The 18458-nt window shown below is 35.6% G+C and overlaps 1 protein-coding gene and 1 long non-coding RNA gene across 5 annotated transcripts; one reads left to right on the plus strand and one right to left on the minus strand.

The window, feature by feature from the left end:
• Window positions 1–4389: 4389 nt before the first annotated feature.
• LOC110884381 lies at window positions 4390–9240 on the plus strand. Its single transcript, XM_022132093.2, has 3 exons — window positions 4390–4684; window positions 4771–4847; window positions 8787–9240. The coding sequence occupies exons 1-3, from the start codon at window positions 4405–4407 to the stop codon at window positions 9090–9092; spliced, it is 663 nt and encodes a 220-aa protein (XP_021987785.2). The 5' UTR covers window positions 4390–4404; the 3' UTR covers window positions 9093–9240.
• A 3711-nt stretch (window positions 9241–12951) lies between these two features.
• On the minus strand, window positions 12952–16223 carry LOC110884370. Of its 4 annotated transcripts, none has more exons than XR_004864429.1 (4): window positions 15393–16223; window positions 15163–15268; window positions 13598–15071; window positions 12952–13499 (listed from the first exon to the last, which is right to left on the minus strand). It is a non-coding gene; the product is annotated as an uncharacterized LOC110884370 (long non-coding RNA). The 4 variants fall into 4 exon arrangements; XR_002561128.2 differs by having other exon boundaries at window positions 12958–13203; window positions 13271–13499; window positions 13598–15268; window positions 15393–16219; XR_002561099.2 differs by having other exon boundaries at window positions 13598–15268; window positions 15393–16221.
• Between the last annotated feature and the right edge of the window lie 2235 nt (window positions 16224–18458).

Raw genomic sequence — 18458 nt, forward strand, 5'->3', positions numbered from 1 at the left:
GCGTTTCGCTTCCGTACGATCCATGATTTATTCGTTTGAAGGTACGAGCATCGATTAGGGTTACTATACAGTATATTTACCCTTTGTTGACATTTATAACCCTCGAATTTACATACTTTCAAGGTTTGTCAACTTTAGTCCTTTATTTAATATCTAATGCCACGTGTAAACTAATGACACGTGTTAACACATTATTGGACACAAAATTTCGAGGTATTACATATGATGACAAGTGTCCCCAAAGTGGTTTCTTTTATTATATAGTAAAGATTTTCTGCTATAAATAACAAAGATCAAGAATACACTCTCTCTCCATCAATTATCACATCTCTCCCTTGTTTCTCTCTTAAAAAAACCCCAGATCTAAAATAAAAAACCTATCTATCTTCAAAATTAACGAAGGTGACTTTCTCAATTGCTTATGCTCATGGTCAATTGCTTAAAATTCTTAGATGAACTGTTAGATGGATGGTGGTGGGTCAACGCAGGTGGGTGGTGGTTTGACGGTAGGTGGGGGCGGGGTTTAGGGCAACAACCAAACGCCACATGAACGAACGACTACTCCGGTGGGTTACGGTGGGGTATGTTGTGGTGGCTCACTCCGGTTGCAGGTTTCTCACACGACGATCTACGATGATGGGCGGCAGAGGTTGTGGTGGTTCACGGCCATTCGACACCACCCAACCTACACAACCCCATTTGTAGGAACTTGTGCTTGATATTAACGCTTGTTAATTCTAACTGTCTGTATGTTTTGAACACCAAATAAACACTTTTTAGGTTAAAAACTCATAATCTTTAAATATACCTACCAGGAGCCATCAACTATTGCTCAACTTCTCTTAGTAGTACACCTCAAAATACCCTGTGCACTAAAATATTGTAAGTACGCGATATAATAAAATGCGATATCGTTAAGTGATGACATAGGTATTCGGAGATCCTAGTCAGCAAAATCAAAGTCAATGGTAATAGTAAAAATAAATAAATAACGCTGAAATACAAAGCAAGATGCTGAAAGTCAGAAGCTAGAAGCTCCTGACCAGGAGCTGATATACCCATAGCTGACGATAGGAAGGTAAAATTACTGTACAACCTTGGGACTTGAATTGGATAAGTCAAAGTGAAAAGACAAACCTCTATAAAGGAAAAAGGTGTCCTTGAGACACACAATCTGAAACATACCCAAAGAGGAAAAGGCCAAACCTGCAAGCAACATCAGGATGGATAAGCTTACCTAGAAGGTATACAGCTGGCATAAGGGGGGTGGGGGTGGTCCGTGATGGCCACCCACCACGCGTTGAACTATAGCAGAACACCGCCGCCACCACCTGTATCACGCGTGAACATATCAACGCGTTGATATCATCACACGTTGAAAAAAAATGTTACCGTTTCTTTTTTGACCGTTGGGATTTAATTGTTTGAGGGTTTTTTATATAAAATCCAAATTATTCCCCCACTCAATCAAAAAACTCTCCAATTCAACTCAAAACTTCTCCAATTCAACTCAAAAATTATACAACAAACATGGAAGGTTCAAGCAAGAGAGGTGGGGGTTCGAAAAAAAGAGGTTCGGTAGAAAGACAAAATGATTTAAAAATCTTGTGTGAAAAGCACGCCCATCCCGACGAACCGTTTAAGTCAACTGTAATTCAACAAAAGCGCGAGATTTGCGAAAAGTGGAGTTGGGAGATGCCACCCGTTTAATTTAAATTTTTTTTCCCAATGTTTAGTTGTTTTTTATTTTGCTATGTAATTTATTTTTTAATTTTAATGAAATTTATAATTTAGTGTTTTATTGTTAATTTCTAATTTTAAAATAAAAATTAAAAAAAAGTTGTGAGTGATAGAATTCTATCACTAGTGACCACCGCCACTACAAAATGCTTGTAAGTGATATAATAGTGGCTGATGACATGGCAGGAGTTGATTGAATGTTTGTGAGTGATGGAATTCTATCACTAGTTAGTAGTGACCACCCCCACTCCCTAATGCTCCTTGGGCAGACCAGTCTGCCTATATAAGGATAGTCTTGTCCCAGCCAAAGGTTAAGTCATTCTCTCATTCTCTCGCTCTAAACCCTTATCCTTTCTCTTGCTAAGACTCTTAAGAACACTCTACCGATTCTCACGTCGGAGTCTAAACGCGGGAGGCCCCCTCTCTCGTTAAGACTGACGACGTTCTTTGGTTACAGATTCTGATCAAGGAGCTATCTTTTAAAGTTGATGTTGTACCTTCCCTTGTTTTAACACTAAGGTTGTCATGTAGTGTTACTTCATATTTCAATCAACGGATCTTTTGTGATTTTTGGTTAGAAGACGATGAAACCTCATTTGTCACCTATGTGTTTACATTAGTTCATATTTTGTGAATGATTATTATATAATATAAAAATATCTTAAAAGTCGTGGTTTTATATATCAGTTTTAAAAATTAGGTGGCTTAATTATGGATGAAATAAATAACTATTGTATATTTTATTTATATTTGAATTGACCTAGTCATAGTGGATTTTGTCAATGGACGCTACCGTTATCACCAGCATCGTCTCGCTCCTTCCACCCTCTCCTCCATTGTCGTACCTTCCTCTCATGATCAGCCCTCTGCGGTCACTTGATCTCTTACCGACAACGTTTACTTCTACTCTATTACATCAATAACTCCATATTATTCATTCTTGCCCAGAACTGAACCTAAAACCTCTTCTCTTAAAGAAGTATACCTTTACCAAGCAAACTAGCACACATTAGCTCTCTCAATATTTTTGGTCAAGGTTTTATTGAATCAACCTTGAGTTAAGTTCATTAAAGGGGTACGTATAGCGAGAATTATTTTATATAGCCATAATGGCATATTCAATTATAATAAAGCCTACTAGATTGTTAAAAAAACAATTCACATAAGACTTTTGAACTAATCCTACTTCTTCATCTTATACCAACAATCATAAACTAAAATAAACGTCTTCTTCAAACATTTTCCTTTGCCACTAAAATTGTATTAACTACACATTCACACATAAAAAAATCTACATTAACATACTATAAATTAATAACGTTGTAATGCTTTATAGTGTTGTAACTAATGCATAGTGAGTTTTTCAAAAAAATAAAAGATTTTTCACTTCAAACCCAAAAGTTTTCATCTTTTGTATTTTAAGCTCTTTGATTTTTTTTTTTACTTTTGACCTAAATCTTTTTATTTATTGCAATTTAACCCAAACATTTTTTTATTTTCAACTTTGGTCACCATACTTTTAATCTTTCGCAAGTTTTCTATGTTTTTACGTTTCAGTCTAATTTCTTTGCATTAACACGCCGCAACGAACGTGCGTGGTTCAAAGCTTTTACGTCTACTTTTTATTCAGTGTTATTTTTCGTTTTTATTTATTTTATTTTTACGAGTTTTTCTGATGTTGGTGGTCGTTGGCGCTAGTTGGCACGGTTTTACGAACGTTTTTAACATATTATTTTTTACTAATAATTTGTTTTGAGTTTACCTTATACTTCCTTTACTTAAAATACAAATTATTGACGTAAATATTTTTCCAGAAACGAGCGAGATCAAAGAAAATACATTTTCTTTATAAAAAAAACATTTTACGTATATATTTTTAAGTACGTTTTGGTATAAATTAGGGTCAGTCTACAATTCGACGTAAACTTTTTTTGGAAAACGAGTCAGGTCAAATATAATATATTTTCGTGCTTATTTTATGGATGTTTCAAAATTTTATTTCGAACCGAATGGAGTTAAATTTTGGTTTTTTTTTTCTTTTTTTCAAAAGCTCCAATTAATCCATTTTGATTACACGTGTCAATTTTTTCTTTTATACCTGTTACGTTTTCTATGTACGAGTCGGGTCACATACACGTGTTAGCTTTTTTACACCCATTACGTTTTCTATGCACGAGTCGGGTCACATATAATACGTTATCTATGCACGAGTCAGGTCACATATAATACGTTATGATTGTACGTTATAAACTTGATTCACTTTACGTTTTGATCCAATCGCAATGCTTATATAGGTTACATTGAATTCAATTGGATACGTCGAAACGCGTGTTTTCATATGGTTAATGCATCACATAACGTTTGGACTAATCGATTCGATGTTTATGATGTACATGCGTCGCAACACGCATAGGTCTCATTGCTAGTTGATATTAATTGTTAAAACATACATAGAGTAACTAGACTTAGTCTATACTACAAGATATATAAATTATGACATAACTATTTTTATGTTGTAATTATAACTTGTTACAATTATTTAATTAGTTAAAAATAATAAGTTAATTTATATTGGAAGAATTATAAGCATATTAGGCTTGTTGTAATAAAATTATAAATATAGCTTTAAAAATTATAAACAACGTACGTCATCATTGTACGTATATGATGTGCATGTATCTTAATATTTCTCCCAAACCTAATGTATATCCGATCCATTTGACCACTTATAGTTATTGGAATCACATTCAACCTCTTCGATTAATTCCTGCAATGTTTAGAGCTCCAACCTTTTCCCACCTCCGAAAGTTCGGCTCTTTTATTTCTCGCGAGGTCGATGCCAGCGGTAAACATGAACGACCTCCATCTCTAGAAGACGCAAGTCTCCGCTCTTTAAACAGTCCGCCAGGACCGATAACCCCGGCTACACAACCGTCAACCACAGGTTTTATTTAATGTCATATTTCATGTTTAAAACTTTGTAAGTTTTTTTCGATCTGACTTTATAATCGACTCATTCTCTCTTTATAGATAGTGACATCCAAGAAAAATCCAGCCCGCTGCCGCCTCACGCTGTGGTAACCGAAAGTAGCTGCCCCCTCATTCCGGTAAGTGTTTGAATATGTTTTACACAACTTTATAGTTTATGAACATCTCCGACTCCTAAGTAAATCCCGGTATGTCCAAGTTCGATGTGTAACTTTATGAAAAAAAATGTGATGTTAATTGTCAATAGTATGTCGTCAATAATGGCTTCTAACATGCCGTTCAAAAAAAAATAGTGGTCTAATGATCTATTTTGATTTCTTTATTTTGTTTTCTTTTGAATTTATGTGTAACAATTAGCAACTTAGATGGATAGTGGTGTTGAACCTTTTAACTCAAATTGAATTACTTTCTTTATTTTATGAATAATGTTGGGGTTTTTTTTAACTAAAGTTAATTTATTAATTTCTTTATTTGTTTTCATTTAAATTCATGTTTTTTTTGTGTTGTGATGTTTTTCTATTTATTTGATTTCTTTATTTTGTTTTCTTTTGAATTCATGTGATGTGTTGATTTTTTTATTAGTTATTAATCTATTACTTTAATATTATAATTGTAACTATACTAATATTAATATTAATATTAATAAGTTGTATTATTAAATTACATTAAAAAAACAGTATAGCTGCTACAATATTGTCTTTCTTTTTGATGTTTTAAATTAAGCCCTTACATTATAAATAATATCACTTTTAACCCCATAATTTTGTTTTCTTCTTATAACTTTTGTTCATTATTTTTTACAACAATAAATACGTGATATAATTTTTTTAACGGCTCAACACGACGTCATGACCGCCATCTTTTCGTTCATTCGGGTTGCAAAACCATGTCATATCATAGGTATCGTATCACCTTTTTTTTAATTGTTACATTTTATTTCATTTTTAACACATTTATATTCTACAGCTTTATACTTGTTTTTATCATTTAATTCTTACCCGGATTCTCCACCGCAACACATGATAGGAAAATCATAGTTCACCACATAATTAAAATATAAAGTCTTGGTCAATTTTTTTAATTGGTATAATGATTGAGAGAAGGGTAGGTCTAGGTTTGGTGCATTCATTTAAGAAAGGGATATATCATGGTAGCCTATTGACTTAAAAAAAAAATAACAAACTGACTTTTAGCATTTATAAGCCAATATATATTACCTTACTTGCTAGAGTTATATGCCTTTTAAAAGGAGGTCTTATGTTCAAATATGAACATGATGGTAGTAGTTTAAATTATTTAGTGTAAAATACAGTATAAGTATTATTTGTCGTTAAAAAATACCATTTATAAAATAGATGCATCCAAAACCAACTGACCAGAGAATGCAAGAAGCAAAGCTTGCAGTCACATCTCATTCCTTATTCAAACCATGAATTATAAGAAAGCTACCTAAAGCATCACTCCAATCACATTTCTTATCCTTATACCTTATGCATATTTTTAAAGAAAATATATTAAAATTAAGAGTAAATTACAAGTTATGTCCTTATGTTTACATCAAATTATAGGCGGTGTTCTTTGCCTTTAAAATTGATGGATTTTGTACTTAATGTTTGAAAATCTTGCACAGTATGTCCTTTGAGCCTAACCCATTTTAATTTTTTTTTGTTAAATCTGGTCACCCAATTGTATTTTAGTCTTTTTACCCCATTTATTCAATATCATTTAAAAAATAAACAAAATAATTTATAACTCTTCCTATCTTCAACATCAATGCACCTGCAACACCCCTAACACCACCTCCCACCAGCGTCTAACCCACCTTCACCATCCACAACCCACCTTCACCATCCACAACCCACCACTCCGGCCACCACCACCTGTAGAGGTCTGGTGTGATGGGGTTGATAATGGTGGGGTGTTTTAGAGAGAGGTGAGTTTAGAGAGATATGAGTTTAGAGAGGGAGAGAGAGTGAGTGAGTTTTAGTTTTTTTTATTTTTTATTTATATGTGTTTTTACAAAATAGTGCTTGAATATTAATTATTTACACACTAGTCCCTGTAAAGATAAAATGACAAGAATGCCCTCATGCACAAGGCACATTGCCAGATTTAACAAAAAAATAAATTGGGTTAGGCTCAAAGCGTGCAAGATTTTGAAACATTAAGTACAAAACCCGTCAATTTTAAAAGCAAAGGACACCGCCTGCAATTTGGTGTAAACATAAAGGACAAAACTTGTAATTTAATCTAAAATTAAAGAAAAACCTTATATTTTTATGGATAAGGAATGAGATGTGAGAAGGATTTAAAAAATGAAAGATAAAATTATGAAACAGTGATTTTTAGTTAAATCATATAAATAAGGATAAAGAATGGGATGGGAATGCTCTAAGACCACACGGTGTGATGGTGTAGAGTGGAGAGTGTGATCCCGTCCATGCCCCCAACACCACCCCATGCTCATTTGTTTAGGGCGTTGCATAATGCCGAAGGTAGAATCTCCATGGGTGTTGCCGCTTATTTTATTTGAGTGGTAGTGTGAAACTTTTTTCAAAGTCGCTACATGCCCCAACACCACCTCATGCCTTTTTTGATGTGAAGGGTAAAGCTCACATATTCTATGTGTGACACCTACGTGGCATGATGGGTGCTTTGCCCTTACCCTTAGGCTAGGGGGTATGGGGTTCGTCCCCACCCCGTCGAGCTCCGGCGACGGCCGGCAAACCATCCCCCCCCCCCGGTCCCGTCCTCAGCGTCGAGTTCTTGCTGGTGGCGACGATCCACTTTTGGTGGGGCCCCCTTCAAATGTGACCGTTAAAATAAAAAAATAAAAAAAAAAAACAATTACAATTGGAAAGATACGCAGCAACAAGAATCGGATGATCGGCTGATAATCTCTACAACGAAGAACCAGTGAAACCCTAGAACTGTCTCGAAGAAGATGTGTAGTGAATGAATGAATTTGACCTTCTCTCTCCTTCTTTTATATTCAACAACATAAAAATACACATAGACCCCCCTTGAAAGATACACTTTACACCTTTAACTTTCAACCTGCATATAAAAGACCTTATACCAGCCCAAACAAACTAATAACAACATAACCGAACAATAGAGCCCAATGTACCAGGCCCAACAACTTGTAGTATGAATTAGATTGAGATTTTTTGGTTTAGGTTTAGGTTTTTTTTAATTAAAAATAAAAAATAATACAATTGTTGTTTTTAGTGTATGTTTTTTTTTTTCAAGTTTATGTAATGTTTTTTAATATTAATGAAAATATTTTGTTAGTTTATTTGTTAATTGTTAAAAAAAAATAGAAGATTAAAAAAATAAAAAACATAAAAGTAGTGAGGTAGAATCATCTAGGACCATACTCCATACCCTCTACTTTTGTGGGATGGACCATCCTTGGGAGGACTATGACGTAGCGCTTACGTGACGGATCATCCTCCCTTTAAGGACCATCACCATACCCTCTAGCCTCATAACTCGATGTAGTCTCAGAGGATTTAGCCGGCGCAAAATTAATGGGTACCCAAAACAACCATATGTAATAAATTAAAGTGTCGGCTCTATCGTAGCTAAAGGTTAAAGGAGCGGACTCTATTTTAACCGGCACATTATTGAAGGGATTTATTAGATTGGTTGTTTTGTAGATCCAGTGTGCTTTTTTGTGCTAGCTAAAATGAAGTTTCTTTGACTAACTTTGCTTATTTGAAGTTCTTTGATTGGTTGATTTTACATATGTCTATTTTGTGGATCAGCATGCCAATTTTAGTGATTTTCCCATAAATTAATATACCTTTTCTTTAGAAAAAAATGAAAAATCCATCCTTAACTCCGACCCAAACTGCAAATGCGGTCCATGGTGATTTCTGGTTCGTCGGTTCAACTGCCCCATTCACCTATTACCGGTCTAACACCCAAGGCACATTTCAACACCCAGGAAGTAGTATATTGTATATGTGTTTATTGCCAATGAGCCAATGATCCATACAAATTCTCTTTATCTTGGGTCATTTAACTTAATGCTAAGATCAACATTTTTGTAGGAGAAGCCGATAACAAAAAGGCCATCAGATCCACATGAGTTATTGTTGCAGCGAAAGCAAAACGACAAAGGGGGACAAAGTGAGCACTCATATAACAAAACTTTAAATCCATACGAAATTGAAACCCGTATTGAACAACGAGTAATTACTAGAGTTGATGTCTATATTGAAGCAATTCGTACCGAGATAAGTAAGATGGAAGAACAAATACACCAAATGCAAGAAACGCTTGGCGGTCGGCGCAAAAATAATAAAATTGAAAGTGGATCCAAGGGTATATTTAGACTTTTACGATCTAAAATATGAATAAGGCAATATTATGCTTCCTTAGTTGTGTGTGTTATCCGTATATGTGAGGCTCAATAAGTAGACAGGATGTTATCTTGGTTTTTTTATGTTTATTGTAACACCCACATTCTTATAACATTTATAACTATATAATTTTTTATTTTTATTTTTTTGCCAAAGAGGTCTAAAACTTTGCTATTTACAAAAGCATTTAGCAATTACGTAGTCTCTCTATCCTCTTGGATATTGGATAGATGTAAAGTTTGTGCTCATTTCATCCTTCCTAGACTCTACCTACGGGTGGGACGTTACTAGATATGTTTAGCATATGATATGTACTCCGAGATGTAATTGAGTTTTGAGTAATTTTCTCACTTACAATAAAATCGTTGGAATTATCCAAATTGTTTTTATAATGGCCAACGAATCCTTCAAATGGGCTACTAGCGAAACTCGTCATATCAGGATACACTCGTCTCTGAACCGGGGAAAAACCCTCACCTAGGGTCGAAGCCCATTAATATTCGTCCGAAGGCACGACAGTACGGTGAGGTAAAACCCGCTTAGTGAGGTAAAACCAACTCAGTTCAAGGATCGAAATAGCGATCGCTGCCTACTCGCCTAGTCTTCCATCATTACCAGGTGCCGCCAAAACTAAATGGTGGGTAGGAATCGAACCTGAATCATTTGGAACACTAGGTCTCTTCCTTACCACTCCACCACTAGTTTATTGAAAGAATTATCCAAATTGCATGTGTTGTGCTTATATCGAAATCGGATCTCTCTCCTCCCTCTCCCCCTCTCTCTCTCTCTCTCTCTCTCTCCTTCTACCCATTTTGATGGTCTTGCCTTCCTAAATCCTAATTATATTAGTTCTTAACTTTGTTATATAATTTTCATGAAGTCATTTCATACCCCTTGTTTCCTAATCATGTTAGTTCCTAACATTGTTATATGATTTTCATGAAGTCATTTCATACCCCGAGTGAGATTTCTTTAAAACAATTCACCCTCTTGAAAACTAAAAAGTCAACGTATGGTAATGGATGAATTATAGATCTAACATATACAAATGTTTTAAATTGAACGTGTGACTATAAATTTGTAGCCCATAACGCATGTATCTATAGTTTCAACAAAACAAGAACACTAGATTCCATACATCTCAAACTTGCAATCAAAACAACATCAAACTCAAAACATGAACAATATTACAACAACAAAGTTCAAAAAAAAAAAACAATACATCATTTATTTTTGGTGTGATTAAAAGCTCGATCAGGCAGACGGTGGCTTAGCAGTGGCTCCAGATTGAACCGGTTGACTATCTGACTTCTTTGCTCTGGGGTCCACATCTTGATGCGATGGGGGCTTTTGTTGGATCGGGCGTTGAAATGATACCGGTTTGTTACGGGTATTATTGTTAGATGAAGAAGAAGAAGAACCAGGCTTACACATGTCTGTTAAGGATGGAGGACCAGACATCTTGGGTTTGATAAATATCAAAGTGATTGGGGAAGATGACTTTATATATATTGAAAGAATACATACAAATATGCTTGACTTTGTATTGACCCACTTTTTTTACCTTTAAATTTATTACTATTTCTTCTTAAGCGCAAATTTCTTTTAATCACTTCCTCTTCTAAATTAAGACTGTGGGGTGTGGGGTTTGGGTTGGGGGAAAACGCCCAAGCCATCACCCCTTGAGGTTTAGGTTGGGGCGTGGCCTTTGGGGTTTGGGTTTGAAGCCGGGCGTGGGGCGGGCTTGGGTTTGATGTGGCGGCCTCCTATTCGCCTTGGGTTTTAAATTTTATATATATATATATATATATATATATATATATATATATATATATATATATATATATATATATATATAGTGGGGATTCTACGAAAAGTGTGTTTTTCCTAAAAAGTGTAAAAAGTCATAAAACACAATAATTTCAGGCATAAAACACACCTAAAACTCACAAATAATAGAATGAATATTACTAAAACACCATATTCAAACTCTAATAGTCCATAAAAACTTCAAACACACCATCGTAGAACTATGAATATAAAACACACAATGCTAAACAACATAAAACACAATAATATTTGTCATTCCACAATCAGAGCCTTAACATCTAAAACACAACACAAAACCCACATACATGATGTTTTAGTAATCTTCATCATATTATTTGTGGGTTTTTGGTGTGTTTTATGGTTGACATTACGGTGTTTTATAACTTTTTACACTTTTTAGGAAATTTGGACTTTCTGGCCAACTCCTATCCTATATATATATATATATATATATATATATATATATATAGGCGGCTGCTAGAATGAGAACCACCTCGAGTTGTAAGAACCGCGAGAACTACACCCCACGGGTGGGCGTTCACCATGATTTTTTTTTTACAACTAGATGTGTGTATTATAAACACAGCCGTAAAAAAAAATTAAACGCCGCGGCCGAGGGGGTAGTTTTTTACACCACAAGTTTATATAAACTATATTTTTAATTGTTGTAATTGTTTATTAGATTAATGGATCAATATCCGGTATTTTACATTTAGGCTAAGCTTTATAGATTAATATTGCTAATATTTTTTTAGGTTCTAAGTTTGTATATATTGAGCCAAAGTTATATTAAAACCTATATAAAGAAGTAACTTTTTCATGCATATAGAGTTGTAACATGTGCATTGGGGATTTTTCAAAAAAAAAAACTTGATTTTTTAGTTTTAACCCAAAGGTTTTACCTTTTGCAATTTTAACCCTATAAAATTTGTTTTTTTAACTTTAACTCAAAACTTTTCATTATTTGCAATTTAACTTCACAACTTTTGTCAATTATACTTATCGTCTTTGGTTTAAAGTTTTTACGTTTCGTTACGTATAGTTCTAAGTTTTTCGAGTTCATAGGACGCAACGTACGGGTGTGGTTCAACTTTTTATGCTTTGTTTCAAATTTTGAAAGTTAACATGGCGCAACATGCATATGTGGTTCAACGTTTTTACCTCTATTTTTTCATGTTCGACAGGTTCGTCGCAACACGCAGATCCTAGGTCGACTCAGTGTTGGTGGTCGATCACGGTTGTGTGACATTAATACTATTTGAAGCCGTTTTACGCCCCGCCGCAAAGCGGGTTGTGCTTTGGGGGTTTTCTAAAGAAAAAATGGTTATGCATATGGTTGTCGTAACCTTGGCTTTAGAGGTTTTCCAAAAAAAAATTGATTTTTTTTTACTTTTCACCCAAAAGTATTTCATAAATTACTTTTAACCCAAAACTATTTGTTTTTTTTTTTTTTTTTTTTGCTTTTAACCCAAAACTTTTTATCTTTTGCAATCTATCCTCATAACTTTTTTTACTTTCAACTTTGATCCTTTATAGTTTTCATTTTCCGCAAATTTTCCGCTTTATGCTTGGTTCTAAATTTTGTGACTTAACACATCGCAACGTGCGTCTTTGGTTTAACTTTTTTTACGTTTCGTTCTAAATTTTGCGAGTTAACACGACGCAACGTGCGTGTATGGGTGAACGTTTTTACATCGTCTTTTTTGTTTTCATTTGACAGGTTTAACATAACGTACGGGTCTTAAGTCAACTTAGTTATAACTAAAGAATCCCCGCCGCATTGCGACGGGTCTCAATTCTAGTTAATAAAAAAAATAAAATTAACGAATGGAAAGAGCTAGCAACGATGAGAATTCCTTCCACAAAAAGTTTTAGATGTTTTGAGTTTTATTTTCAACAAAAACTTGAATTGAACAATTTTGAGTTTCATTTAAAAAAAAATGAGTTTCATTGCCAATAACTTTTTAGGTGTTTTGAGTTAATTTTCAAACAAAAAAAAAAAAAAAAAAAAAAACCATGAGAATCTTCGTAGTTCATTCTTTTTATTTTAAAACTAGAAGAAGCACCCGCAGCGTTGCTGGCGGGGCTCAGTTTCACATATAGTACAATATAACTAAACAATGATATCACTTCTTCTCTACCAAAAAAAATACAAATATTATAAACGTGACATTAGAGCATCATTCCAACTTCCTTGAATGACCAGACCAGTAGTTGAAGTCTTATCCTTGATGATGGCATAGACCCTTTCTTTGTTTTACAAAGATTATCAAAACTACATTATTTATGCAAAGTATAAACAAATAATAGTAAATGGCTAATTGAAATCGACAACTTGTTACCTATAATCGTTGGCTACCAACTGTGAAAAAACTTGGCTTGTTCTCGTGCCCGAAAGCAAGTCAATCATCAGCATATATTGCTAGAGCCAACACTCGCTGTAATGTCTCGTTCGCTGGTTTGACAGATGCTAGTTGCATTTGCACTTTCGACTTCTTGAAGCTAAAGTGCATGTTCCATGTTCCACAATACATCTCCCATGGTCGGTCTATCGACGCCATAATCCGCTAACTGTTGCATACAATATAAAAAATAAAAAAAATGGAGTGAACTTTACAATTTACATAAAATTCGAAAGATCAGTAAAAGAATTTGAAATATAAACCAACCATAAGCTATGAAAAGTCTAGCATTGGAGAAAGACGTCTAATATGTAGCTGAGGTGATGCAAACTATGACTACTCCATGACAATTTGAAGTGTAGTTGAATGAAAGAGGTCATGGAGAAGGCATTTTAAGCATAAAGTGTTCAATCATATGCCTCATTCTTCAATGAAGTTTAAAGTTGCTGCTTCACATGTTCTTCACCGATACAAATTGCTTGAAGGAATCACTTGATCTATGAGGAAACTTGTTGCTCATAGGGCTGCTATAGTGGTTGGAAAATACATGGTTGAACATACAACAGCCAATGAGAAGATAGATCAGTTACAACAGCTCCTCGGCCACACGCGACACCTTTGATGCATAAATTGGTTGCACCGGGACCGATTAATTTAGATAACATCCTACGAAAAGCTAAACATAGCGATGTCTTTAGTGACTAAGAGACGTTTCTTGCAAAAGAAAAAACCAACATTATGCAAAACGAACAATCATTTCATGTACCTCAGAATTAAGGCTCCTCGAGTGTATGTTGATTTTGATATAAATAAATTTAAGCCTGGTAGATATAGATCGAACATCCAGGAATCATTTCATTTACCTCAGAATTAAGTCTAGCCTAACTTCTCTATATGTTAGCAATTCCCAACAAAAAGAAACTAATAGCAACCATCTGATTCAATGTTTATTAGCAAAAAATCATTTATATTTTACAGCTACGCAACACCTTAGGTGCTTGGATGCCCTCAATTTTAAAACTACTCTAAACGTTTATAAAAACTCACCAGGTCATTGAAACTGATCCAGTTGGCCTGTGTAGGAAAACTTTCCCTTTTGACCCATTTAATAGAACTAACTCACTCGACGTTTAAGAGAAACTGATCGTTCAACCTGTTTAATAAAACTGGCCCACTTGAGCCATTTAATAAAGCGAATCGATTGACCTATTCTATAAAGTTGACATGTTCGACCCATGTAATAAAAACTTTAGAACTATGCGGCAAACAGACACAAAAATGATGGAATAAATCAAAAGTGTTAGTGACCACTAATAAGAAAGTACCAACTTAAAACTGACCCAATTGGCCCTTGTAAAAAAACTGTCCGTTCAATAAATATAAGTTATATAACCCACGTGACCCGTTTAAGAAAAGATGATTGTTTTACCTGTTTAATAAATCTGATCTGCTTGAGCTATTTAAAAAACAAATCGATTGGCCTGTTGTATAAAGTTGGACCCGTTTGACCCAACACAATGAGGCGCACAATTCTTTTAGCATAAGATTAAAATGCTGGTGCCCATTTATAAAAACTTACCAGGTTCATAAAACTAACCCGTTTAACACCCACTGGTTCAAGCTTATAACAACTCATCAGGTAATTAAAGGTGACCCAGGTTCTTTAAATTAACACACTTAACCTACTGGTTAGCGCAACTGATTTGTAGTGTAATTTACCTAATGAACTCCAAATTTTGTCCTGGTAAGTTTTTATAAATGAGCACCAGCAAATCAGTTGCGCTACAAGATAAAGGTTCAGCAAAACTGCTGCACTGAGCTTCGCAGTTTACCTAATGAACTCCAAATATTGTCCTAAATGTAGGTGCCGAGGGAAGACACACTGAGCTTTGCATACAAGATAAAGGTTCAGCAAAACACGACTATCCAACTTCCAACCTGCTCAAAACAGAAAATAAGGTTATCATTTCAAATACTATATTTCAAAAAAAAAATGTCGCACACAAAGCCCGGTTAGGACTCGTATACGCTAAAACTCAAACAAAAAAATTAACTCCGAAACCTTCCGCTATGCGCCGTTGGGCCGGACCGCCGGATGCGATGTTAGGAGTCGTACGCACTAACGGATTCAAACAAATAGTTAACTCGGAAAAAACACTCCGCTGTCCGCCGCCGGGGCCGGACCGCCTGATGCGATGGCGTCATCTTCGCTCGGCAAACCACCGCCATCACTGGTGGCAGAACCACCGCCATGAAACATTGTCTCTCTCCGGCTGCGCCTCAACCCACCACCATCAAATCACCGTGAAATCGATTCCCTCTCTCTCTCTTTGCAATCTTTCTATCGCTCTCTCTCTATATATCTCTATATCTCTGATCAAAGGACCAAGGGTTTCATGTCTGATGGTTTCCCCTAAAATTCTCTTCGAACTTAAAATTTGTTCAAGCCTTTAAACCTGATCTCTCTAAAACCTATATGGAACATAGAGCTTGCAAAAGAAGCTTTAGTGTACAACTAACATAATCAAATGTACACCTTAAATATGCACAAAAAACAAACTAAGCCATAGGTACATCTACCTGTTTAAATAGTTTTCTCCAACTATTGGTTGTCCTCAATACCTTCACGATCTGGTTTCAAAACCCTAAACTGGAACCCTAGCCACCATCGCCGCCAATCTGGTTGTCGGAATACATAAGCCGTCGCCATCATCCCCTTCGTCAGGATGAGGTGGCCGACTTCCTCTCCCTTTCATCGGTCTCTCTTTCTTTCCTGCCTCTCCCTCCCTCTCTCTCTCTGATGCGACGTCGTTCGCACTCTCTCTCAGGTGTGTAACTGTGGTGGGTATGAGTAAAGTACTGATTTCAAAGAAATACCAATTAAAAAGAAGGTACAACCTTTATTTTCACAAAAAAGAAACAAAGCTAATGATACAACCTCTATTGCACAGAAATGTTAAAAAATAGAGTATTATATAATATATAATGGATTGTAAGTAAATACCAACCATATGTTCTTATTCAGTTAAAAAAGGCACAACAATGAATGAGAGTTGAGATGTTCTGGTTTTGCATTAATTAACAAAGGAATAATAATAATAAAAACACAAAACAGGGGCATTTAGACAACGTAAAGAAGACAGCAGGAATCGAACATGACCACGTTAAAGTAAAGAGCTGCAAAAGAACCATTAGGCTAAGTCGGATAGTATGTTTAAAATTTAACTCAAAACGCATATATATATACATATATATATAATATATATACACATTATTTTTCAATATAGTGCCCTCGGGGAATATGGGCCTCGGCCGGGAGTGCGGCTCGCCCACCCCTAGGGCCGGCCCTGCACGCCGTGAACAAATGCTTTGTTGTTTCCTCAGCCTCTCCACGGAAAGAACACATCGGATCTTCCACCACAATATTTCTTCTTCCCAACACCCTCTTCGACGGCAGACGATTAAAAATGGCTCTCCACATGAATATGTTATACTTACTCGGCACCCATTTAGTACACCACACAAAATAGTCTTCGCTGCAGTCCAGATTTCCATGTTTCAGAATCTGTTTAACAGCCGCAACAGAGAATCCCTCATTTTTCAGGCCCATCCAACGCCAAGAATCAGCAACCGCATTTAGCCGGACCTGATCAATAACCGCACAACACTCCTACAGCTGCAAAATTTCCTCCTCAGACTCTGGCTGCCGCTTCCAATTCCAAGCCCAAACTAGGGTTGGCAATCAAACCCGAACCCGCTGGGTAAACTCGAAACCCGACACATTTGAGACAGGTTTGGGTTCGGTTAATCGGGTCTGGGATGGGTTTGGGAACATTTTTTATTTTTTTCGCGGGTTTGGGATTTAGTGATATACCCGTTTACCGGACCCAATTACCCGATAAAGTGTACCCGTTTACCCGATTGTATACCCGATATAATTTCTTTTATATTATTAAATATGTATATATATATATATATGATACATCCATTTTTACACATATAGGTATTCTATTCCGTATACATTGTAGTTATTTGATATATATTTTTATAATGACAATACAAAATGTAACTGGTTAGTAGTTACCCGATAAATACCCAATGGGTTTTGAGATGAGTATACCCAAGGAGGAATCTTTTTAAATTAACGGGTTTACCCGAAACCTGTGGGTATACTCGATACCCGATGGGTATTTACCCGCTAGAAACCCGATGGGTTTTGGGACGGGTTTGGGACAAGCTTATCTAACCGGGTTTGGGTTTGAGATTACCTAAACCCGTCCCAAACCCGACCCATTGCCATCCCTAGCCCAAACTCTCTGATCCGTCCGATGCTTCAATCTCTCAAATACAAGGCAATTTTTATCAGTTTCTAAACGAAACAAAAGCAGACACATACTCTTAAGTGGTTCGTCTCCATGTCCAATAAGTAAGTAGGGCTGTTAATTTTTATCTGAAACCCGAAACCCGACCCGAAGTTGAAGCCACCCGAACCCGAAGTAGAGAATACCCGAAAAACCCGAACCCGAATAACCCGAACCCGACCAACCCGAACCTTAAATGGGTTGGTTATCGGGTCACTTTTTCCCAACCAAAAACCCGAAAAACCCGACCCGAAAAACCCAAAATCTAAAACCCAAAAAAAAACCTGAACATTTAATGTCTTTTTTCGGTAGATGTGTTTTGGTTTAGAGTTTTTGTATCTAAAACATTATGTTTTAGGACATCTGAACATTATCATGTCATATTATTGTTTTAATTTTGATAAATTTTTTTAAGTAGAATGATGGATTTTAATTATATATTGCAAAAAAAACATTTTTTTAATATTACATCTAAACCCGAAAACCGAACAACCCGACCCGAACTAGCCCGAACCCGAATAACCCAAACCCGATCAACCCGAGCTTTAAATGGTTTGGTTATCGGGTCACTTTTTCCTAGCCAAAAACCCGAACAACCCGACCCGAAAAACCCGAAACCCGAGAAAAAAACCCGAAGAACACCCCTATAAGTAAGTATAGCTAAATAACTAAAACAAAAAATCTTAAAAATAAAATAAAAACAAAAAAGCAAAAAATAACCATGTGATTAGTTGGAATAGAATGTGCCGCACATTAAAAGCACCTTC

The sequence above is a fragment of the Helianthus annuus genome, chromosome 1, assembly GCF_002127325.2.
Source record: "Helianthus annuus cultivar XRQ/B chromosome 1, HanXRQr2.0-SUNRISE, whole genome shotgun sequence".
Classification (NCBI taxonomy): domain Eukaryota; kingdom Viridiplantae; phylum Streptophyta; class Magnoliopsida; order Asterales; family Asteraceae; genus Helianthus; species Helianthus annuus.